Consider the following 24,425-nt stretch of genomic DNA (forward strand, 5'->3'; position numbering starts at 1 on the left):
AGCATTCTACCTACAGAGCCATGTCTCCAGGGCAGGGTTTTACAGTTTTAGGTCCAAGGTAGACTGCAGATATGATGACCTCCTGAAGAGATCAGACCTGCGATGTGACATTAGAGTGAGCTAGCTCAGAGTGAACTGTTTTCTCTGAGAAACAATCCAGTGGGAACAGGAGACTGTTGGGGGCGTGGGGGTGGGGCTATTTTAAGACTGGGTAAGGACAACCATAAATTCCTGTTAAGGATTAATAGGCCATGTCAGAAACGGTTTTAGTTTCTTGTTGGCCTCTTCCACTCACTCTGCCAAAAACTTGGCTTCATCTTAGTGTCTCATTGGAAGCACTATATTCTCTCAAGCTTATTTTCTTGCCTTGTAGAAGCTGTGTATGAGATCAGAGGCCCCTCCGGTCAAGCCTGGCCCTGCCCCGGGGCAGAGATAAATAGGCCCAGAATCCATTTCTCAGATTGCAACACTGGTGAGTCAGGCAGGGTCGGACAGCTGCTCCCTCCCAGGCGCCCCTTGGCTGTACCTGATAAGGAAGCTCATCGCTCATTCCAGAACACCGTCTTGCGAGTGCACAAGTATAAACAGACACTCCCAGGCCCTGGTGTTGTCTTAGGGTAAATTATTGACATTCTGAACTGCTGAAACTTGGGAGAAAGGAGAAAGCAAACGAACAGACTCAATAGTAACTTCAGTTTTCTTTAGCAAAGCTGTGGAAAAAATTTTGAACTTATTCAGCCAAGGGCAGGCTCAGGAGTTCCTTGAAGCTATGGAAGCAGGAAGGAAGGTTATTCTAGGGGAGGCACATTCACGAAAGAACAAATGGCAAAAATACCCAGAGGGAAATGTGTGCCTGCCTACCTTTGCCACAAACAGAGACAATGGATGTTGTAGCATCCTCAAAAGCAAGTAAACAAAACCAATTTCCCCAAAGCGAATGACCTCCTCCTATAACTGATGTATAAGGAGTGGGGAAATGGGGTGCTAAGAGCATAGTAACAGTTACATAAGACCAGAACTGGTGCCAGACTATACCTGGTCATCAGTATTTCCCATAGTGTACCTGGTCATCAGTATTTCCCATAGTGCACCTGGTCATCAGTATTTCCCATTCCCCCTGTGGAAAGCAGTTCATAACATCTAAGGCTTTCACATTGATCTTTTCCATTGAACTCCATCAAGCCACTCAATCTGGGTAGGGCATCAGAGCCCATACTTTACAGATGAGGAAATCTGAGGTTCAGGAAGGATATAAGTAACTTGCTGAGGCATAATGAAGAGCAGGGAGGGGTAGATCAGTCCCAAGTAGCCAAGAGCTAAAGTACTTCCTAGGACTGGAGAGATGGCTCTGCAGTTAAGATGCAGTGCGGCTCTTGTAGAGGATTTAAGTTTGGTCCCCAGTACCTACAAAGGGGCTCACAACTGTCTGTAACCTGTAACAACAGTTCCAGGGAAAATGACTCTCTCTCTTCTAGCCTCTAAGGGCACCAGGCACATAATACACATGGATTCATGCAAGCAGACAGTCATACGTATTAAACAGAAATAAATTCCTCCAAAAAAAAAGACAGAGGGCGTGGAAAAAACCCACCACCAACAACAACCTCCAAAGGACATACATCATGGTTCTCTTTTGCTAAGACTGCTTGCAGGGCTCACCCTCCGATACCTGTGGAGGGAGCAGGCTTGCCACTATCAGCGTGGTCTGCAAGTTTCTGTTACGAAACACTTCTCTGGTTATTCTCCCAAGTTTTTTTTTGCTCACAGCAGTTGTATCAGTGAGGAGGAAGAGACCACGTAGAATTTTTAAGCCCTAACTCCAGGCCTTTCTTCCTCTAGTGTCCTTTCCTTGACTGTTCTGTATATATGCTGTGGTTTTAGAGACAATGACCACAGGTCCTCTAGGTGCCACTGTGTGGGTGGTGGAGGAGCAGAGAGCACACAGCTCCTGCCTTTTGGGCATAGGACTTTATAAATGCACTTAATAGTCAGATAGGTGCCTCGAAATTGAGACATCTTTTGGAATCTTGAATGCAGAGCTTTTCTGACTTTGGCCAGCATCAGAAAAATCCGGGGTACTTGTTAAAGACAAGGCTATTTAGGCTTCACCCCAGATCTTCTGAATTCCCAGCAGCAGTTCCTGGACTCCTGTGAGCTTAACAAGCTCCCCAGGTGATTCTGAGGTGTTGGGCCAAGCTTGAAAACCACCATCTTAGCACAGGGTTGGGAGGCAATCAGGCAAAGGAGGCTGGGGGAGCCACTCTAGGAAAGCTGGTAGGGGCAATAAAACCCTAGGGAGTCTGGTGCAGACAGTGAGAAAGACAAATCTTGTTTTGTTTTGTTTTCTTCCTTCAATGAAGTGATCAGATAAAGGTGGTTAGAAGTCTTTTCATACACATCTGCTGACAAGATTTCTCCTAGGAGAAAGCAATGGGTTGTCTTTTTTCTCCCCAGAACATAGAGTGGAAGTTACCAGGGGCTGGTGGGATGGGGAGGGGGAGGGTCATTCTTTTAAGGGCACACGATTTCTGTCTGGATTGATGAAAAGGTTCAGGAAATGAGCACCAGTCAGACTTGCACAATATTTATTGTTTTTTTTTTTTTTTTTTTTGCTGTTGCATTGAATATTTAAATATGGTTAACATTGTAATATTTTATATGTATGTTACAACTAAAAAAAAATAGCTGGCATATTGAAGGGTAGAATGATAGGAGCAAATGATCTTCAGTTTAGCCCTCAGTACCTGACCTGACAAAGTCCAAGTGTGCGTCATAGAGAAAAGACAATAGATAAAGCTTTTGAGGATACTTGGCACTATTCTGCCTCTTTTACCTTGTTGCTCCTTAGGTTGACGGTACTTTTGAGCCCTGTAGAGAGCAGTATCCCTCAGACTTCACTGTTCAGGGAACTGTCTGAGAACTTAGTTCAACTGCATATGTTAATTGAGTAGGCCTAAGGCCCTTCTAGAGGCATTTCTTCCTAGTTCTCAAATGATGCTGACACTCTGGTCCATTCTGGGAGAGCTGTGTAAATTTCATCTTCATCTACACTGTATTCTCAGAGTCATGAACTGATATAGGAGTTCAGAGGGCAGAACTGTGTCTTTGTTCTGCATTATAACTTTTTTAGGGCGCTTCTATCAGTCACCTTTGTGATTTTTAAAATGACCTTAACTTACCTCAAATTCTGTAGAATGAGGATGTTAGTATCAAATTATTTCTTGTTCTTTGCTGCTTCTACTGCAGTCCTGGAGTTGCTGACCTTGTTTGCATAGAGGGTAAATGAACCCTGTTTGCAAGCTCTGGGGAAGCCTTACTGTAGTCTAAATCCCTGCAAACCAATTCCCTCTGAAGAGGGAGCAGAGTGGAGAGAACATGCTGCTGTGGGAATTTCCAGATTTGGACGCCAGTCTGAGTAATTGCCACTTTGGCCTCCTCCATATCCAAACAGCCTTTGCAGCACTGTTGAGAGGGTGGTACATAAAGTATGAATGTAATCATACTGCCATTATTTACTACCGTCGTTTATGTTGATGGTAACGACACTGGCAGTTGAGCGATGAAGTGTGTGAGGAGGTTGGGGGAGGGGGCGGAGGGAATGCACGATGGCAGGAGAAAGAGGAACTACATCTCCCAGAACTCCCCTGACCAGCTTACACCGCGACGACGAAGCTCCTCCCCTCCCACCGGCGCCCCGCCCCTCAGATGACGTCACAGAGGTGACATCACGGCGCCTAGAGCGAGGCTAGGGTAGAGAGGCCGACCGAGCTGGAGTCGTCGGCTTGTGGAGGAAGCAGCTGGGAGCTGGCGAGAGCGTGAGCGAGCGGGCGGGCAGGCGAACGAGCTAGCGCAGGCGGGAGGGAGCGGCGCACGGCGCGGAGCAGCGGCAGCCCGGGCCGCGGCGGAGCCTCAGTCGGAGGGCAGCCCGAGCGGGCGCCTCGGTCCCCGCCCCCACTCGGCGGGGCAGTGCCCGGTGTTCCCCCGTGCGGGGGGCGGCGGCTGAGCGGACCCCACGGGACCGCGCGGGTGTTGCCACCTCGGCCGAGGAGCCGGCGAGGCCGCGGGGCCCTGCGAGCTGGGCCCGGAGCCCGTGACAGACGGGCCAAGGAGGGGAGAGAGGCGGCGGCGCAGGCGACGGGGAGGCAGCGGCAGCGGCGACACCATGTCATCCCCCAGTCCCGGCAAGAGGCGGATGGACACGGACGTAGTCAAGCTGTATCCTTCATGGAGGGGAATTCGGACTGCGTGTGGGGCGGGTGGGGGTGCCCACTCGAGGGCTCCGGGGCACTCCAGGCCACTGGCCGCGCCTCCCCTCCCTCCCCCGGTGCCTACGACGGCCCCTTGGCACCTCCCCGGAGCCGAGGGCTTTTTCACTCCCCCTTTATCTGCAGCCCCCCGAGATGTGCGTTGTTCTTCGCCTTCCCTGCATTCCCCCCCACCCCCCAGCCCCTGACTTTCCCTCTACGACGTTTGGATTCCTATGACGGCCCTTTCTTAGGGGTGTGTGTGTGGGGGGGTATAACTAGACGCCTCCTTCGTCACCGGGAGCTCATCTTCAGGGTCTTTGCTTCCTGTTTGCTCTCTTTGGGTTTATGGGCTCATTATAGAAATTCCTGAGAGGGAAGCCTGTCTCTCTCTCTCTCTCTCTCTCTCTCTCTCTCTCTCTCTCTCTCTCTCTCTCGGTGTCCCGGTTCCTTCCACTCACAGTGCTGCTTAAACTGGGGTAACTCAAGCAACCTTCTTTATCCCTAATTCCTTTCTATATTAGGAAGAGAGTAGCCTGCCCAGGGCCCCCTCTTGTAATAAAGAGCTCCGTGTGTTTTAAATCAGACACTCCTGTTAAGCCTTCTGGTCTGGAGAACCTTCCTGTTTTTCTACTCACAAAGCCTATCCCACTCATAGTGCATGCAGTGAGGACCCCCAGGCCCTCTTAGCAGGCAGGCCACCCTCCATATTGTGGAACTGACAGCTGGGAGGAAGGAGAGAAAGGAGCTCCCCGAAAAAAATAGCCACTTGAGCAAAACTCCCTCTGTGAGGGTACGGTTCTTGGGGACTGCTTGCCCTGATCTGGGCCAAGTGACACCTTTTATTTTCTACCCCTTCCCCCAGCTTTATATACACCCGAGGTTGCAGTGGGAGAGCTGTAACAGATAAGAGTCCTCCAGGCAGTGGTTTTGGTTGGAATCCAGGCTGATTTTTTTTGCATGACCAGTAGAGAAATTCGCGAAGGTTCCTAAGGCAAATCGAGTATTTAAAAAATGGTTTTATTTTTTGAGGGCTAATTTTGAGGGTGGGGGCGAGAGCCCAGTGTTGTAAATAGCTGATCCCCAGGGAGAGGGTGAGGGGGGGCGGTAGTGTGTGAAAGGCTGTTAACAAGTCTTGTCTCCTGTTTCTCTTTTCTGCCTCGCCCCCATCCCCCAACCATTTCCCCCGTTGCAGGATTTTGTTTATATAACTCAAGTTGTTTGTCTAGATTTTTCAGGTAATTCCTTCTTTTATTTGTTGCTGTTTTTTATTTTTTTATTTTTCCTAAACATCAGTGGTGGTTGACAAAAACTCAGTTATGGAATTTGCTGAAGTTTTTAAAAGTAGTTTTTGCGTAGGATTTTAACTTGGGGGATGGGAGGAAAGTTGCCTAGGCAAGAGTTTTCTTATTTTTTTTTTTTGTTTGTTTGTTTGTTTGTTTGTTTTGACTAATCCATCTTTTCAAGAATAAGGTGTTTTTTCTCTTTGCCCAGGGGAGAACTGGCTAGAAATGAAGAATAGTGGTTAAACTCGCAAGTTTTAGGGTTTGAAATCTAGAATTTGGGGGAAGGGCAGTGGGAAGGACTAGAGTGAAGCCAGTAAGAAAGGGTATTAGGCTAGATACACACCTAGGCAAATGTGAAATCAACTCTTTTATGGGCTGTTTGTGGCTGTGATTGTTTTGTAAATGCATGAATGATACAGGAATGCTGGCTTTTCATACCGCAGGAAAACTTGTAACCATGGCTCTGTACATTCTACACAAAGCAGTTGGGGGGGGGGTTATTTTTGTTTAGAAACTAGGAAATGACATGGTGCTGGACTTAGGAGTTATTTTTGTCTTGAATTGAGAGTTTGAGAGTTACCATCACACCTAATGCAAATTTCACCCTAATGTATAATTGGGATGGAGTGGGGGAGAGAATTCCAGCTGTTTTTGATCGATGTCAGATCCACAAATTACGTTCATACATAGATTTCTGAAAGATTGAGGATAAGGAGCGAGGCCTAACTTGACTGATGCCTTTTCCATACAGTGCCTTTTGTTCACGTAGTAGTTGTGGCATCTAGAATGATTGCCGCATTTAGGAGTCCGGGTGTGTGGGGGGGTGACTAGTGGTGGGGGGCGGCGAGGGAGAGGGAAACAAAGAACAGCAGGGTGTCTCTCTTCCCCCCTCTCCCTAAGTGGCTTATTTCATAGCTTATTTTTAGTAGAAGATGAAGAAAGGCAAAGAGGCATTGGCTTCTGTTCTTTCCCCACCTCCCTTGCTGACAAAAGAAAGCAGGGCTCTTTAAAATTGTAGATCTCTGAGATAAGAGGATAACAGTTTTGATTTGAAAGCTAGAGGCTATCTCTACTTCAAGTTTATTTTCTGGTTTAATGTAGTTTGGGAGTGAAAATTTTTCAGATTTCCTTTTGTGTGTGCATGTTTGTGTGTATTGTGGAGGTGAGAGATTTTATGGTCTCCTTTCTCAGTTGAATTCACATCAGTAGGCCCAAGTGGAGTTTACAATTTTGGGGTAAGGTATACTTAGTGAAAAATTTAAGAGTAAATTCTCCAGTGTGCTGGTAAGATGGGTACAATCACCTGTCAGTGCTGAGGGTTAAAAATGAAAGATGGTGGTAAGGAAGTAGAAAGAAAAGGTCTGAAGGAATGTCTGGTACTTGTCGTCGTCCCTCCGTGGTTTCTTTGGTAGAGGCTGATAGCCAGTTTCATCAATGTCTCCTGTTTCAGCCCATTTTTGGCTGTCTTCTGGGCATAATTACACTACAAGGGTTTATAGCTTGGCAGCAACCTATATGGTAGGAAAGTAGCGGTGTGGGGGTAGGGAGAGAAGAGGCTGTGTTACTAATTGTTCACTGCTTTCCTGCACCTTGTCAGACACGGTCTCTTTCAGAGCCAGTGGTATTTCTTTTGTGACGGGTTGGTAGGATAGCCGACTCCCAAGTTATGCAGGGAGTGAGTGTTTTGCACCAATGCACTTAATCTGCTGGGCGATTATGCTCTGAAACTCTGACTCATTCATTGTTTCTCTTCTGATCCTCAGCTGAGGGTTGTGCAAACCTCCACAGGAGCCTAGAAACTGATTTACATGACTTTCTGGTGCTGTGGGATAAAAACCACTTGTCTTTAGCCTAGGTCCTGTAAAATGGTCTTGGATCGTGCAGCCATTTGCTTGCCAGAGCCAGGTAGATTGCTAGCCTTGAGAGCCACACAGGACCAGCCACCTTTGAGGTTTCCATCGGCAACCACTGATTATTTAGATTGTCTGAGAACTGGGACTCTGGTGACCTTAAGCGTGATTTGCCCTAAAGGAATATTGGTTGAAGTTGTCCCTGGTGGAGGAACAAACAGCTCAGGTTACATGGGTTTCCTTGTTGGTGGGGGTGACTGTCTCGCCCTGTTGCACAGCTCTGGTGAGCCTTTTATCTGTGAACCAGTGCCCCTGCTGAAGGCTAGAGCTGCTTGTTTTGGAAAAGCGTATGCAGGCAAAAGGCCGCAGGCACAGCTTCTTGCAGCTCATTGGCTGCTCTGTTACTACCCGGAAAAGGAGGAGGGGTGGAGCTACCAAACAGCTGATGGGAGTGTGTGACAAGAGTGTGTTTACATACAAAGGAGGTGGGGGCTGGGGAGGCCTTGAGCTGCTGACAGAACCAAGGGTATTTTCAAGGGGTAAAAAAAAAGGAAAACCTGTACTCAGACTCAAGAAATGTTCAAAAAATTAAACTAGAAAACTGAATCTTATCATAATGAGGACTTGGCACACCTCTCGTTGCTGTAATACTTGGAAATTTTAGAATACTATGACTTTTCAGAGACTGTCTTTTCCAGGAGATCTCAGTAACAAAACAGGATATGACGTTTTAAATGTCCTTAAGTGACTTATAGTTGGGGTTAAACCTGTAGTGGGAATGGGCCCCCAGAGCTCTAAGCTTGCTAGAATTTAAAGAAAAGCTGGTGTCTGCTGTAAGGGCTTCAGAAATTTTCTGGAACAAGTTCAAACCTCTAAATATTTGTGCACCCTCTTTGTGTCAGGCACAGTGTGTCTATGTGGAGGGGATAGTGAGAAGTTCTCTGTGGTGGACGGAGTACTTGTGGAATTAGGCTTTTTTTTTTTGGGGGGGGGCGTTTCAAGACAGGGTTTCTCTGTGTAGCCCTGGCTGTCCTGGAACTCACTTTGTAGACCAGGCTGGCCTCGAACTCGGAAATCCACCTGCTTCTGCCTCTGCCTCCCAAGTGCTGGGATTAAAGGCGTGCACCACCACCGCCCACTACCACCCGGTGTGGAATTAGTTTTTGGGTTGTTTCTTTAAACCAGAATGTGGGATCAGCATTGTGTGTTACATCTTGCTTTTTTGAATACTTAGTATTTTCAAGATTGAATACTCCCCCCCCCCTTTGCCAGCTGTGGTGTCTCACACCTTTAGTATCATTAATTGGAAGGCAAAGGGCAGGTGGATCTCATGGCCTGGGCTACATAGAGACCCTGTCTCAAACAACAACAAAACCTGATTTTTTTTTTAATGAAAAGTTAAAAATTAATTTTATGTGATGAGGATATATATGGGCATCCAAATGCCTTTATTTTTTATTTTTATCTTTAAAACATTAAAATAAAAGCATTGAAATGTGGAGCCATTTATCTCAGACTTTAGCTTTGGCGTGTTTGCTGTTAATCAGCAGTTATTCCTAAGTTATTCATTGTTTAATTTGTGTTCAAAGTGTAGGCAGTCTTTTAACCAACCCTTGTCCATTGGCAACCTGTGGTTGACCCCTCATTTCCTGTGGCTTCTCTCTTGAGTTGGTGAGATGAAAGAATAAGTTTATGGTCTCAAAGCTAAAAGTTGAAAACTTGGCAACTCCCAGTGTTTTGAGTTTGTCTTCCCTGCATAGATTTTGGTGACATAGGGATTATTATAGCACTTATTTTGGTAAACCAAGAACCTCTGTGAGTTTTGCAGTGAAGCTTACAAAGCTTACAAATTCAGCTTATATGAGGGAAAAATCTTGGGTAGGTGTAAGAGCCCCTTTCTCTCTGGGTATGCAGTAAGGCAACCTGGTTTGTTAGTTTGGGCAGTGCTGTGACTTTCCTGGCACTCTGACGGGTATTTACACACACATGCAGTTGGGATCTCATCTTATGGTTCTAAGAACCATTGAATTTCTTTAGACATGTAATTCAGATCCTATAATGCTTACAGTGTAGTGCTTTTTACCTGGAGACCCAGAGAATCTGTGTTTTAATGAAACACTTTAATGAAAGACATAGTAGGGTTTTGAAAGTATAATAAAGTAATTGGGAAAAATATAGGTTACAAAAAGTGAAAGAAAACAGCCACTCATAATCTTATCCTTTAAATAATAGTTTTCAAACTTGAGTGTGATCTTACTTGCTTGGAGGGTTTGTGAAAACTGGTTCTGGATCCCACCGTCGACTTCCTGCTTCAGGAGGTCTTAGAGTGGGGTCTGGGAGTGAGAGACTGTGGAAGACGTCTTCCTCAAACCCTAGCCTGTAGCTGTCTCTCTGCGGCATGTATTCTTGCCAGGAGTTCTTGTTTCCAACTTCATGACCATGTTATATGGACCTGCTCAGTAACTGCTTTTCCCCTGTTAAAAATACTGGGAATAAGCCCGGCAGTGGTGGCGCACGCCTTTAATCCCAGCACTCGGGAGGCAGAGGCAGGTGGATTTCTGAGGCCAGCCTGGACTACAGAGTCAATTCTAGGACAGCCAGGGCTACACAGAGAAACCCTGTCTTGAAAAAAACAAACAAACAAACAAAAAATACTGGAAATAGGGCTGGAGAGATGACTCAGTGGGTAAGCATTGACAGGCGTTCAATTCCCAGCAACCACATGGTGGCACATAACCATCTGTCATGGGATCTGATGCCCTCTTCTGGTGTGTCTGAAGGCAGCAACAATTTATATATAGATATATATTTATATCCATCCATCCATCCATCCATCCAGGGACAGAAATCAGACCAAAGGCTGAGAAGAAGGAAGGACTATAAATTGATAAAAGAAATTTGTGCCACTTAGGCAATGGAAGCAGGAAGATGAGGAGTTGAAGACTAACCTGAACTGTGTGAGATAGAGACAGCAGAAGCTCTACCAGGAGTCAGTCCTAAGCTGTACAGCAAGACTGTGTGTGAAAAGACCAAAGGCTATAGAGATGGCTTAGTGATTAAAAACACTTGAAGCTTTTGCAGAGGTCTGAAACACCTACATGGTGTTTCACAGTCACCCATAACTCCCATTCCAGGAGATCTAAAGTTTTGTTGATTTCAGTGTGTGTTGGGGGCGGGGGTGGAGTGGGGTGGTAGCTTGTATGTATTGCGCGCGCGTACACACACACACACACACACACACGCACGCAGATTTGTACATATAAAAAGTGTTTTTTGTTTTCCAAATGGTGGAAAGAGAGAACTCAAAAAAGCTATCTTTTGACCTACACACACATATACACAGAAATAAATTTGGGAGTGGGGAGTTGTGTCTCACTGTTTAGCCCTGGCTACCTTAGAACAGGCTGGCCTCAAATTCACCCTACCCCTAAGTGCTGAGATAAAAGGTATGCAACCCACACCCCAATACAGGGTCTCCTTATGTAGCCCTGGCTGTTCTGGAACACCATCTGTAGACCAGGCTGGCCTTGAGACCTGAAAGCCTCTGCCTCACGTGCTGGGATTAAAGGTTTGTGTCACTAAACCCAGCTGAAAAGTAGGTTTTAAAACTCAGTGGCATTGCTGGGCGTGGTGACGCACACCTTTAATCCCAGCACTCGGGAGGCAGAGGCAGGTGGATTTCTGAGTTCGAGCCCAGCCTGGCCTACAAAGTGAGTTCCAGGATAGCCAGGGCTATACAGAGAAACCCTGTCTCAAAAAAACCCACAAAAACGAAAAAGCCTCAATGGCACAAATCACTTCATAGCATCTGAGTTGAGGCTAGCCTGGTCTGCATAACAAGTTTTGGCTACCCAGAGTACCCAGAGCTACATTGTGATAAACCAACAAAAAAGGACAACTATGGGTGAGATAATACAGTCACTACTCATTATCTTCTACTTCTTCCTTTTAGATTCTTTTTGGAACTTTTTTGTGTTTTTTTGTTTTGTTTTGTTTTTTGAGACAGGGTTTCTCTATGTGGCCCTGGCTGTCCTGGAATTCACTTTGTAGACCAGGCTGGCCTTGAACTCAGAAATCCAACTGCCTCTGCCTCCCAAGTGCTGGGATCACAGGTGTGCGCCACCACCGCCCGGCTTTCCTTTTAGATTCTTATGGTGCTTGTAGATCATGGTAGCGTGTGTGGTCGAGTGTGCACTTGCGCTGGTCAGTCAGTCTACCTACGACTCTACAGCCTCAGACATTGCTCTTGTCTCTATTTTTAAGGGAAGGTTGAGCTTAAAACAAGATCTTACTATTAGTATACAGCCCAGGCCTCAAATTTCTGAGATCCACCTGTCTTGGTGCCTGGAATTCTGGTGTTACAGGTGTGTATCATTACACCAGCTATTTCATTCATTCATTCATATGTATATGTGTTTATGTGTGTGTATATATGTGTGTGTAGTATGTTAGCTTCCATACTATATGGAATCATATAGTATGTGTTGGGGTCTAGGAGTCATCCACAAACCACACGAGCACTTAGTTAGATAGGGATGGTTTATTGAATGCACACCCTAAGACTGATCAATCAGGGCAGTAGCTCAGAATTCAGGGGCTGAGGCTGTGACCTCTTAACATTTTTCTATGTCAGCTTATAAAGGCAAACTCCACAAAAATCATAATGAGCTCATACAAAAACACAAGGTGTGTGTGTGTAAGGGGGGCGTAGGGCAGTCAGTCCTTTTTTCATGTTTAACAGTTTAAGCTGATCACTATTGTGCTAGATCCTGAGTGAAGGCTGCAGCTGGATTCTTTTCCAAGGTGAGCTTTTCTCAAAATACAATAATAAATCTTAGCATAGCATGATATATGGTCATTGACCTTTAATTTGATGGGTCCTATGTGAAGCTTATAGTTGCAGAATTTAAGATTAACAAAAATCAAAACATACAGAACATAACATAGTATGTGACCAGCACGAACCTGCTCTGAGTTTAGTTACTTCTCTGTGTCAGTGACTGGCAGGCTGATTACAGCAACAGTATGAAATAGCTGGTGGGCAGAAACAAAATGGATACAGCTATGCTACAGGGGGCACGTATGTCCTTTTTACATGAATTTTACACTGGTCTTAATTTTGAAGTTCATTGTATAGTTGTAGGTCTCTGAGTGATACTCTACTGTTTGGATGTACTGTACTTTAGAAGTTTGTGTCTTCATATGTGTGTACAGAACTAGGCACTGCGCTTAGGGTCTTGTGCATGCCATGCAAGGTCTGAAGCACTACATTGTTCTTCAGACCTTTTTGTTTTTTATGTTTAGATGGATACATTTTTGGTTTTTTGAAACAGGGTTTCTCTGTGCAGTTTGGCTGTCCTGGAACTCACTCTGTAGACAGGCTGGCCTCGAACTCAGAAATTCACCTGCCTCTGCCTCCCAAGTGCTGGCGTGCACCACCACTGCCCGGCCTAGATGGATACTTTTTTTTGAAAATTGCATTTACTTGTATGTGTGTAAATCACATTTACAGTTACCAAATCTTCACACATACAGAGACCATTTGTGGGAGTCAGCTCTTTATTCTTCTACCAGGTGGTAGGATTTGATCTCAGGTGGTCAGTCTTGGTAGCAAGTGCCTTTACCTATCAAGCCATCTTGAAGGCCTGTTTGTTTTATTTTAAAATTTAAGACAGTCTCACTAAGTTATCTAGTCTGGCTTTGAACCTGCTCTGTAGCCTAAGCAGTCCTTGACCTTAAAAGATGTTTCTGCCTCAGCTTACTGAGATGGTCTTTCAGGTATGTCCCTCTAAGCCTGGTCAAATGTACATCTTGATCTTTAGTATGCTTGAGTTAGTTACAGTGGCTGTGAACATTTGTATGGTTGTGTACTTCTGTTGGACTCGGAAATAACCTGCACCACGTGGTGTGTATGTGGCTAAGCTTTTGCTTGAGACCTGTTCAGCATATATCCCAGGCTGGACTTGACCTCTCCATCCCCCTGCCTTAACCTTTCTAATTCTGGGGTTAAAAACCTTGCAAGGGTTTATGTCTTACTTTTTAGAAGTTAATTCAAATATAACATATAGGTAAAACTCTAATGTTAAACTTTTGTTTCAGTTGGGTATTTTAAATGACTCACATTGAATGTCACCCCCACCCCCACCCCCAGTACTGATTACTAGCCCTCCTGTGCCAGCCGGTGTTACAGCAGCTCTCTCCCAGTTGAAATGAGTGCTAAGCAGATGGCTGGGGTAAAGCATGTGAGACTCGCCATGCTGATCCTTAGAACCAATTCAAAGCTGAGGCTGTAGCCTGAGTGTGGAATCCCTGTGCCCATGTGACAAGATGGGAAGTGAGGACAGAAGAATCTTGGAGACCTGTGGTTTAGGTAGCCTGGTATGGATGCACGGGCACATACAAACACACACATACACACACACACACACACACACACACACACACACACACACACGAGCACTTACATAAAGTTTAAAAATTTGTGATTATAATTTTTTATGAAGTATTTTGTTTTGTGGCTCATTAGGAAGTACAGTCATAACTTTTGCTGGCAGTATCTTTACAAAGGTCAGCCACTGTCTGCTGGGATTAAAGGCCCATGCCACCACTGGCCAGCTAAAGGAGGTTTGGTTTTTATGTTTGTTTTTTGAGATCTTAATATTTTACTGTTACAATAATGTAAATGCCATCACTTTGGAGGGATATAATGAAACCTATTACTTACTAACTTAAAAATATTAATAAAATACTTTTTTTCCTTTTTTTTTTTTTTTGGTATTGTGGTGTACTTTGTAATCCCAGCACTTAAGCCTAAAGCAGGGGGGATGGGAGTTTGAGGCTATCCTGGGCTGTTCATAGGAAGATCTTGCCTACAAAAAATGAAAGTGGTTTTGGACTCTGTACGAGTAGACACTGACTTAACAAAAGATGCTACTTTGTGCGGGGCAGTGGTGGCACATGCCTTTAATCCCAGCACTCTGGAGGCAGAGGCAGGCAGATTTCTGAGTTTGAGGCCAGCCTGGTCTACAGAGTGAGTTCCAGGACAGCCAGGGCTACACAGAGAAACCTTGTCTCAAAAAAATAAAAAAATAAAGGAAAAAGAGAGATACTATTTTGTGATACTGTTATTTTTTCTTGTAAGTCACAAACAGTTGTGTTTATATGTGTTACTTACATGTGTGTTGCTTAACAAATTAACAGCTTATTAACATGAGCTGAACTCTTAGACTGGATAACAAGAAAAGGGCAACCTGGTTTTAAGGCTGTTGTTTTTTGTTTGTTCTTTTTTTAGGAGACAAGGTTTTTCTTTATAGCCCTGGTGGATGTCCTGAAACTTGCTCTGTAGACCAGACTGGTCAAACTCAGAGATCCACCTGCCTCTGCCTCCCAAATGCTCTGTGTGTGTGTGTGTGTGTGTGTGTGTGTGTTAAAGGCATGGTCCACCCCTCCCCCCCCCCCCCGCCCCCCGCCCCCAGCAGGCTTTAGGTTGGAGTCCGTGATGGAGCCAGTGAGTAGACTTTGTCTCCTTGTTCAGGGTCCTGGAGCAGCATTAAGTCAGCAAGTGTTTTCTCAGGAAGACTTACCTCAAGTGCGCTGTGAAAACCTTTGCAGACAGAGGCCTTCTCATGCTTTTGTGAGTTCTAAGTGAATAGCAGACTTGAAGAATTGCCTGTTTTCTGTTTTTTGAAACAGGGTCTCATTATATAGCACTGGCACCTGCCTATACTTCCCAAGTGCTTCACTGTCTTATGTTCATGGGAGAGTTATTGCATCAAACCATATACTTGAGAAACATGGCTATTTGTTTGTAAGCTGGTTCTTATGCTTATCTTTAAGCCCAGCAGAGCCCAGAATCTCAGGAGCCACATGGGGAAAGCTTCACCGAGTAATATGCTCGTGGAAGCTGAAGGATCCATTTGCTCCCGCTAGGTTAGGGTGCTGGGTGTGGGCAGTTTGAGTAAATGGTTCTCTTTAGATCCTCCTTGCTGAGAGAGAAGCCTGGAAGTAGTCCCAAATCTGCATAAGGGAGGGCAGTTCCTTTTCACTCTGAGGAAGACATGCTGCTGGGTGGGTGCCACTGGAAGGCGCACCATGGCAGCATAGAACATTACTGGTTTGGAAGTGGGATAGTTGGCTTTTGTCCCACCTCCTGATTTCTAAATTGTAAATAATTTTTAGAATGGTATACATGAAAATAGGTAACCCCAACATACTGATGTACGTTTCTTCGTTCAGTATCAAAATGCCTTTTAAAAAAAAAGAAACAACTGTGTGCACACGGTGTACATGTGCGCACAGGCTTTCGTGCACACATAAGGTCAGAGGACAACTTTGTGAAGTATTTCTCTCCATTCACCTTTATGGGTTCTAGGGATCAAACTCAGGTTGTCAGGCTTGCGAGGCAGGTGTGTTTTAGCTGCTCAGCCATCTTGCTGGCCCAGAAAATTTCTCGTCTATGTGTCATGTTTTAAGTATGTATGCTTTTTAAGTTTTCTTGGCGTGTTCTGAGTTGTGGTACTTTGAAGAGAAACTAGACCTAGAGTGGACTTACTCCTGCTTCCTCAGAAGCAGCCGGGCTGAAACTGAGCTCCTGAAAATGCAGTTTAGCTAGACAAGGCATTGCATGTCTTTAATCCCAGGACCTGGGAGCTGGGCAGATGGATCTCTTGAGTTCCAGGCCTGCCAGCGCTACATAGTGAGGTCTTGCCTCAGAGTCAACCAACCCACCAAACACACAAAAGCTGGGCTCGGTGTTTTGCTCCTTTCCGTCCAGCTCTCGGGAGGCAGAGGCAGGATCTCAGTGAGTTCAAGGCCAGCCTGGTCTACATAAGTTCTAGGACAGCTAGGGCTACATAGAGAGACCCTGCCTCAATAATAAATACGTTTTGTCTAAATGGTGCCAGTATAATTTTGAATTTATGATATTTGTTAGTATGTTGACTTTAGAATAGACATTTTATAAAAGATTGGTTAATTTTAAAAACTAAAGATTTAGGTAAACGTTTTGATAAGTCTTTCCTCTAACAAATATTGTTAGGTTTGTGTCCATAAGAGAACAATAGTTTTGGCATGGGTAAGGTATATGGCCTTATACTGCTAAAAGTTTAGGATCCTTTGGCCAATCTTTTACAAATTATTTTATGCGTGTAAGTGTTTTTGCCTGCATGGAAGCACGCACAGCAGGTTGTGCATAGCTTGTGACCAAGGAGGTCAGAAGAGGGCATTGGATCTCCTGGAACTGAAGTTGCAGATGGTTGTGAGCCTATATGTGTGGGTGCTGGGAACTGAACCCTCTGTAGGAGCCACCTTTTCAGGGTCCCTATCCCCCCCCCCCCCCCCGCGTCAATCTTTTATTCTAGATCTACAAATAAATTTCTAAGTTTTCTTGGTAACAGAGCTTGGAAAATCAAAATTTGCAAAGGAAGAAATTAAATTTGGGTTTTATTTTTTTTTTCATTAATAAGTGGTCATTCTTTTTCTTTTTTTGCATGGCCTTATAGGTTCTCACAACTGTAAATTGATAGCTAGTCAGATCACTAATCCAAAGCAGGGGAATTTACTCAGAAATCATTCCTTAGTGCAGACTGGACACTCTATATTATGAATTAAATTTATATTAAAGTGGATGAACATAGGAAAATGTGTCATTTTATGACAAGAGTTTTAGCTTTAAATTGGTGGTAATACTGTGTTGTGCCCTCCAGTTCCCTGTGTAGCCTTGGCTGTCTTGGAACTCACTTTGTAGAACAGGCTGGCTTCAAGTTCCACCATCCACGTGTCTCTGCCTCCTTAGTGCAGGAGTTAAATGTGTGCTGCCACCACCCAGCAGTGCAGTGTTGCTCTATGTGTACTTAGTGCAATATATATATATATATTTTTTTTTTTTTTGGTTTTACGAGATAGGGTTTCTCTGTGTAGCCCTGGCTGTCCTGGAACTCACTCTGTAGACCAGGCTGGCCTCAAACTCAGAGATCCACCTGCCTGCCTCAGCCTCTGCCTCTGCCTCCCGAGTGCTGGGATTAAAGGCGTGCACCACCACACCCGGCTGTGGAGAGAAACTGCAGGTGTAAACCTTCCTTCACCTTAGCTATATCAAAGTCCGTGGAAAGGAGCTTAACACCTTCATTTTGGTGTGTCTTGTTGAGACAGTGTTGAGTTGAGGCTGTTGTCCGTCCTGGCCTGGAGCTCTGTGGTTCCCACGAGTTTATAGTTCTCAGTAATCTTCTTGCCTCGGCCGTCCGAGTGCTTGGATTACAAATGTGAGCTATGCAGGCTGCTGCTGGTTATGTCTATTTTTTTTTTAAAGATTGATTTATTTTATGTATGTGAGTACACGGTCACTATCTTCAGACACACCAGAAGAGGGCATCAGATCCTATTACGGATGGTTGTAAGCCAGCATGTGATTGCTGGGAATTGAACTCAGGACCTCAGGAAGAGCAGACACCCACCGAGCCATCTCTCCAGCCCAGTTGTGTCTTTTCTTCCTCTTGTCATTTTGGGGTAGTAGTTCACCTTAGCCCAGACTGACCTGGAACTTGCTCTGCATGCTGGCTGACCTTGACTTCATAGCCATTCTCTCTCTGGCCTGGTGTGATAGGCTGACTCTTTTGAACCAGTTTATATTAATTTAAAGGCATATGAATGCTGTTCTGTTCTTCTTAATGGGAAGTAGAATTACAAATTCTTTTTTTGAAAGGGAAACTAGTGTGTGACTTATATGGTTTGAATAGGGGACTATTTCATGCCTGATGGAATTGGATAAAATGCAGTCAGTGTTTTTACTCCGCCAGTTTGGCTATTTATTTTTTCAGTGTTTAAGTGTTTTGTCAGCGCTGATGACATCTGATTATAGTCAGTTTCAGTTAATGATGCTCATGTGGTTAAGCATGTTTTTATACTTGGCCTATAAGAGCACTATACAGCACACTGATCCTTCTACAAGGAAGAGTTTTTTGAGTAGGAATTAATAATTATATCCTCAAGGTGATGCTGTTTGGGCCTCGGGAACAGGTTAAGGCAGTACCAGTGCTTGGGTACATGGCTTCGGATTAGTGACGTCAGCTCTGGTCATTTGTTGTTGCTGTTATTTTTCCTCCTTTTTTGAAACAGAATATTTTATGTGAGTATATACTGTCACTCTCTTGAGGCACACCAGATGAAGGCATCAGATCCCATTACAGATGGTTGTGAGCCACCATGTGGTTGCTGGAAATCTAACTTGGGACCTCTGGAAGAGCAGTCAGTGCTATTAACTGCTGAGCCGTGTCTCCAGCCCCTCAAGGAATTTTGTTTTTGTTTGTTTGTGTGTGTGCGTGCATGCGTGCATGCCTAGTATTTTTCACAGTATAATTTTTCTTAAAGATTTGTTGATGTATATGAGGACACTGTAGCTGTCTTCAGACACCCCAGAAGAGGGCATCAGATCCCATTACAGATGGTTGTGAGCCACCAAGTGGTTGCTGGGAATTGAACTCAGGACCATTGAACAGAGGAGCCGGTGCTTTTAACTCCTGAGCCATCTCTCTAGCCCCAAGAGGTTTTTAATCAGAGTTTTAAACCAGGAACCGAATATAAGTATATTCTATATACTTTTTTTAAACTTCTTATAGATTTGTGTGTGCGTATGTGTGTGTAAATTTTCCATCATGTACTCCAATCTCATTCATTCCCATCCCTCCACAGCTGCCCTATAACCTTGCAACCTCCCTTCCCTAAATAAACAAATAAACAAATGGAAAGCCATCTCACTGTGGAAGGAAGCTGCTGTGTGTCCCACAGTACACCGTTCTGTCCAGACGGCTTTACTTGCAGATGTTGACTGCACTGAGTCAAGGCCTCTGGCTTCTGCTGCACCATCAATTTTGTATCCTCACTGGGATTCCTCTCAGATATCCTGTTATGGACATCCTGCAACTTTGGTTTTATAGGACCTGCCTCTTCATGTGCTCTCGTAGTTGATAAATGAACTCGATGTTGGGGTGGGCGAACTCAGTGCTGGATCTGGGCCTGGGTAGTAGCTGAGTCGGGTCAGTCCCCCAGCTCTCCTGTGCCATTGCCACCAAGGCCAGCTCACAGCCCACAACGGGAGGGACTGGCTCTCCTGCACCAGCATCCCTCCCCGTGAGGAGTGAGGCCAATTCACAAGCACCCATTCCCAGGGCCAGCTCCTCAGCACTGCGCTGCCAGCTTACCCAGGTGTCACAGCTGCCAGGAGACAGGCATTGTGCACTTCCTGCCTGGGTGAAGGGTGGGACCAGCTCTCCCTTGCCCACACCACCAGGGTCATTCTGGAGATATTTTTGTTAACTAGTTTTAGTTCACTTGCTAATTTTAGTGGTGCTTCATCTTCATAGAAAATCTTAAAGGTGGTTTTGTTTTTTATTTCTTTTTTTTCCCCTCTTAAACGATTACACTTGTAGTTTTAGTCAAAATTCTGATTTAAACTGTAGCTGGGAGTTTTAGTCAGAAATTATTATGAAATAGCTAGGTAGACCCTCACCTTTTTTGTTGTTCAGATGGGGTTTCATTGTTTTACCCAGGCTGGCCTTGCACAGCTCATTGCCGTTAATTTTCCTCAGCCTAATGAGAATCTAAGCCTTGATTTGTATGTACCATAGCATCTAGATCTCTTTCTTGATTTCAGATTTTTTAATTGGAATTATTCCTTTGAAAAAACTTTTAATAGCTTTGGGCATCTTCCTTCCTATCTATCTATCTATCTATCTATCTATCTATCTATCTATCTATCTATCTATCTATCTATCTAAGACAGTGTCTCCCTATATAGTTTTTCCAGCTATCTTGGAACTTGCTATGTAGACCACACTGGTCTTAGACTTGGAGATGTCTACCTGCCTGTGCCTCTTGTGCACCAGCATCAAAGGCGCGCCACTATGCCCAATGCTTGGCTATGTTTTTTGCTATTTTGTGAATGTTTTGTTGTTGTTGTTTTCCTTCCTAGGAAGCAAGTGGTTTTATTGCATGATTGAATTCTTCATATATGCATTATTGAGCTGACTATTATTGAATACATGAAACTGTTGGAATAGTAGCAGGACATTAAAGTGTGCTCAGCTCTGTTTGATTTTTGCCTAAAAAGTTGTATTCAGCATCTTGCAGGGTAGAAAAGGAACATTGTGGCAACACCTTACTAGTTATGAACAGCATGTCAGATTCTCTAATTTGAGACTAAAAACAGCTTAGAACTCACTCTTAAGGACACCTGTGTTTTTGTGCCTTCTGTGGGTCAGAAGTGTAACCAGTGGCTTATTGGCTCAGTAACTCTGCTGGTGTATTTTTAGACCTTTGTATTTAAAAATACAAGCACCTGGCTGTCACATAGGTGCCTAGTGTCAACTGTGTGACATTTAGGCTCTCTTGCTGGCTTTTTGACCCTGTGCTTCAATCAGTTTATTGTTGTGTGCTGTGAGCTGTGGGCCACCTTTGATGAACAGACATGGCATTTTTCTTTTTCTTTCTTTTTTTTTTTTTTTCCATCTGTAGCCCAGGATGTCTTGGGAAGTTTACTGTGTGGACAGCTGTCTTTGTTTAGAGTAGACTGACTTCAAGCTATCTGCCTGCGGTAACCTCCTGAGTGCTGGAATATAGGCACCACTGTGCCTGGCAAAGTACTAACTTCTAAAAGAAAAGCATAAAACATGAAAGCACAATTAATTGGTTGGTTTTTCAAGACAGGGTCTCCTTCTGTAACCCTGTTGTCCTGGAACTCCCTCTCTAAATCACAGCCTTGAAATCAGAGAGACCCACTTGCCTCTGCCTCCTGAGTGCTGGGATTAGCAATATATGCCCCTACTCCTAGTTTGAAAGTACTATTTCATAAAACATTTTGTACATGTTTTAAGTTTTGAAATTCTGCTTTGTTGCTGTTATTTTGAGACCGGGTCTCTTGTAGCCCAGGCTGGCCTGGAATTCCTTATTGTTACGGTTAGCTTTGAATGTCAGATTTTTTTGCTTCTGCCTCCCAAGCACTGAGATAACTATGGCTGCCAAGCCTGCCCTAGAATTCAAATTTCTACTGCCTTAGCTTCCTGAGTGCTAGGATTATAGGTGTGTACCAGCATACTGGGTATAAACTACAGCTTTTCCAGATCAGTTTTTGTGCTTCGAAGAATTCTTAGTGTAACAAGTAACTAAATTCTATACTGTTGTCTTCTTTTTCTATCTTCTTTTTCTTTTCTTCTCCTTCTCCTTCTTTTTTAAAGATTTTTCAAGACACTGTGTAGCTCTAGCTGTCCTGAAACTCCATCTGTAGACCAGGGTGACCTGGAATTCAGAGATCTACCTCCCGAGTGCTGTGGTTCAAGGTGTGCACCATTGTCACCTGGCTGCCCTTTCTATCATTTTGGCCTTTATTTTATGTAACAATATATCTGTTTTGTTTTATTCTCAGTTTTAAAGGTGTATGGGTGCTTTCCCAGCATGTGTGTCTGCAGCCTATGCACGCAGTGCCTGCAGAGTCGAGGAGAGTGTGGGAGCTTCTGGAACTGGAGATAACAAGTAGCTGTGAGCTAGCTACCATTTGGTGGCTGGAAGTCGGACCCCTGGTCCATGTCTCTGCCCCACCCAGTATTCCTGCAGCAGCATTGTTTTCAGATGTTATACTTTTTGTACACCAAAAACTGGACCACTTGGGTTTAAGAGCTAATATCATCCCTGTTATTGCCAGATTTACTACAGGAGTTTGTTTTTCCTTTTTGAGACAGGTTTCTCACTATGTAGCTGGGCTGATATGAAACTCATTATGTACACTAGGCTGCCTTTGAACACAAAAGATGTGTCTGTCTCTGCCATCCAAGTGCTGGGATCAAAGGTATTCGCCTCTATACCCAGCCCAACTGCTAGCATTTCTTACACTTTTGTCTGTCAGAGCACACGGTGAGCTTTTGTGTGTTCTAGGAATTCAGGAAGCATCTGTTAAATCAATTAGTATAGATAATATACTTCTGGGATTCCCCAAGCCAAATCAGTATTATTATTCTGAATTTTTGGCGTGTGTAAGAGAAATAGTATGGAAATGGGCAAATTTTCAAAAAGTAGGACTTCTTTTAGCCAGGTGTGGTGGAGCTTGTGGATCTCGGCCTGGTCTACAGAGCAAGTTCCAGAATAGCCAGGGCTACAGAGAAACTGTCTCCAAAAAACACAACAAAACAGAAACCTAAACCAAACCAAACCAAGCCAAACTAAACCAAACCAAAAATGAACAAAACCAAAAATATAGGACTGTTTTTCTTTGCAAATTCCACTTGTTGGTTTTTGTTTTGTTTGTTTTTTTGAAACAGGGCCTCTCTGTAGTCCTGGCTGTCTTGGAACTTTTTATATTTATCAGGCTAACTTTGAACTCAGACATCTACCTTCTTCTGTTCTTGGGTGCTGGGATTAAAGGCATGAGCTACATATGTACACCACTCAATCCCATTGCTGTTTTATGCATAGCATTTGTGACTTTACACATGTGATGTGTATTTGCATATGAGCTCCCTTGAGTCTGACACTTTAGCCAATGGTTTCTGTTTTAGGATTTAATTGCTAGGTATTTGTTTTGGTATTGGCAGTTAACCTGTGGTCGTATGCATGCTAACTGATAACATTCTCTCCTCCTGAGGTATGTCCCAGCCCATAGGTACAGTGCCCTTCCCCATCTCTGTATGTGTGCATGTGTGCTCAGTTAGAGAAACACAGTTGTGTGCCTAAGGTCATGGATAATTCCCTTCTGTTTTGAGTTTTTCTGTGTGTTTTTGTCGGGCCAAAAACTAGCCTTCAACTTCTGATCCTCCTGTCTTCCACCTTGCAAGAGCTGGGGTTATATTGGTAAATGTCTCATCAGTTACTCTTCTGGGGTTCCATTACACACGTCACCTGAAATGAATAGGAATGGTCATTCATTATTTGTCTTTGTGCTTTATTCAATAACATTTATACTGAGGGTACAAAAGCAATGGCAGGAGTCTGTGTACCTCAGTGTGCCCGATCACCTTAGTAGTTCTCTTTGCCAGCATGTGCCGCAGCGGGGTTAGGAGGGCACTTCTGCTGGGCCTGCTGTGCAGATTCCAGGTCACAGCTTCTTACTAGGGGAGACAGGAGGGTCTCTGTGTGTTCCATTTGCTCTTCAGCCTGTCTCTCCCATCTACCACCCACTCAGGGTGAAGATAGCCCAATGCTAGAACACTTGGTTAACATGCACAGTATCTTAGGTTTAACTTTTCTATTGCTAAAAAGAAAAAGGCAGGCATTACAAATACAAAGAGCTCTGTGAGGTTTCTCTTAAAAGACAAGGCATCCAGTATCCCAGGCTGCCTCAAACACATCTTCTGCCTTCACTTCCCTAATGCTGTATGATTAACAGACAGCATCACCGGGGCTGGTTTATGTGGTGTTGGGATCTAGGCAAGGATGGTACCAACTGAGCCACATCTCAATTCCTCCTCAGTGTGTGTTGTGTGTATGTGCAGTGTGTGTATGAATATGGACACGTGTTTCATCCAGCACATGTATGGATGCAGAGGACAACTTTGGGAGTCCTCTGCTTCTGTCATGGGTTCGAGAGATTTAGCCAGGTTGCCAGGCTTGATGGCAAGCTCTTCATCTGCTGAGCCATCTCTCCAACCGTATATCTCATTTTTTTTTTTTTAAGACAAGGTTCCTCACTGAGTCTGGAGTTCATTTAATTATCAAGTCTCTGGAATCTTCCTGTTTCTGCCTCCCCAGAGCTAGGATTACAAGTGTGCGCTGCAATCTTGCCCGTTCTTAGGTGGGTCTTCAGGGGGATCTAGCTCAAGACTCATTCATGGTTATTTGGTAATTGCTTTTCCAGTGGGGCAGTCTCTGCAGTCCTCCCAAGCGTAAAGAGACGTGACTGGTAGTAAAGGGCATTGGCTGCTCTTGGAGAGGGCCTAGATTCTGTTGTCAGCACCCACGTGGTGGCTCACAACCATCCAAATTCATAAACACGTTCTGTTCCGGCGAGATGCTCATGCACATAAAATTCAATAGGTCTGTAAAATTTAAGTGTAAGGAGTCCTGAG

At 44.4% G+C, this 24,425-nt stretch overlaps 1 protein-coding gene across 2 annotated transcripts in view; it reads left to right on the top strand.

Annotated features, from left to right (window-relative positions):
- The first annotated feature begins 3,925 nt into the window (after positions 1–3,925).
- Positions 3,926–24,425, top strand: part of Ube2h (ubiquitin conjugating enzyme E2 H) — a 91,927-nt gene continuing 71,427 nt past the window's right edge. For both annotated transcript variants that reach the window (XM_021164600.2, XM_085840757.1), the window contains exon 1: positions 3,926–4,215. In XM_021164600.2, the coding sequence (XP_021020259.2) occupies positions 4,163–4,215 (53 nt within the window). In that variant the 5' untranslated portion in view covers positions 3,926–4,162. The remainder of the gene's footprint in view (positions 4,216–24,425) is intronic.

Source organism: Mus caroli, unplaced genomic scaffold (genome assembly GCF_978045245.1).
Source record: "Mus caroli unplaced genomic scaffold, Mus_caroli_1 scaffold_7, whole genome shotgun sequence".
In the NCBI taxonomy this organism is placed as follows: Eukaryota; Metazoa; Chordata; class Mammalia; order Rodentia; family Muridae; genus Mus; species Mus caroli.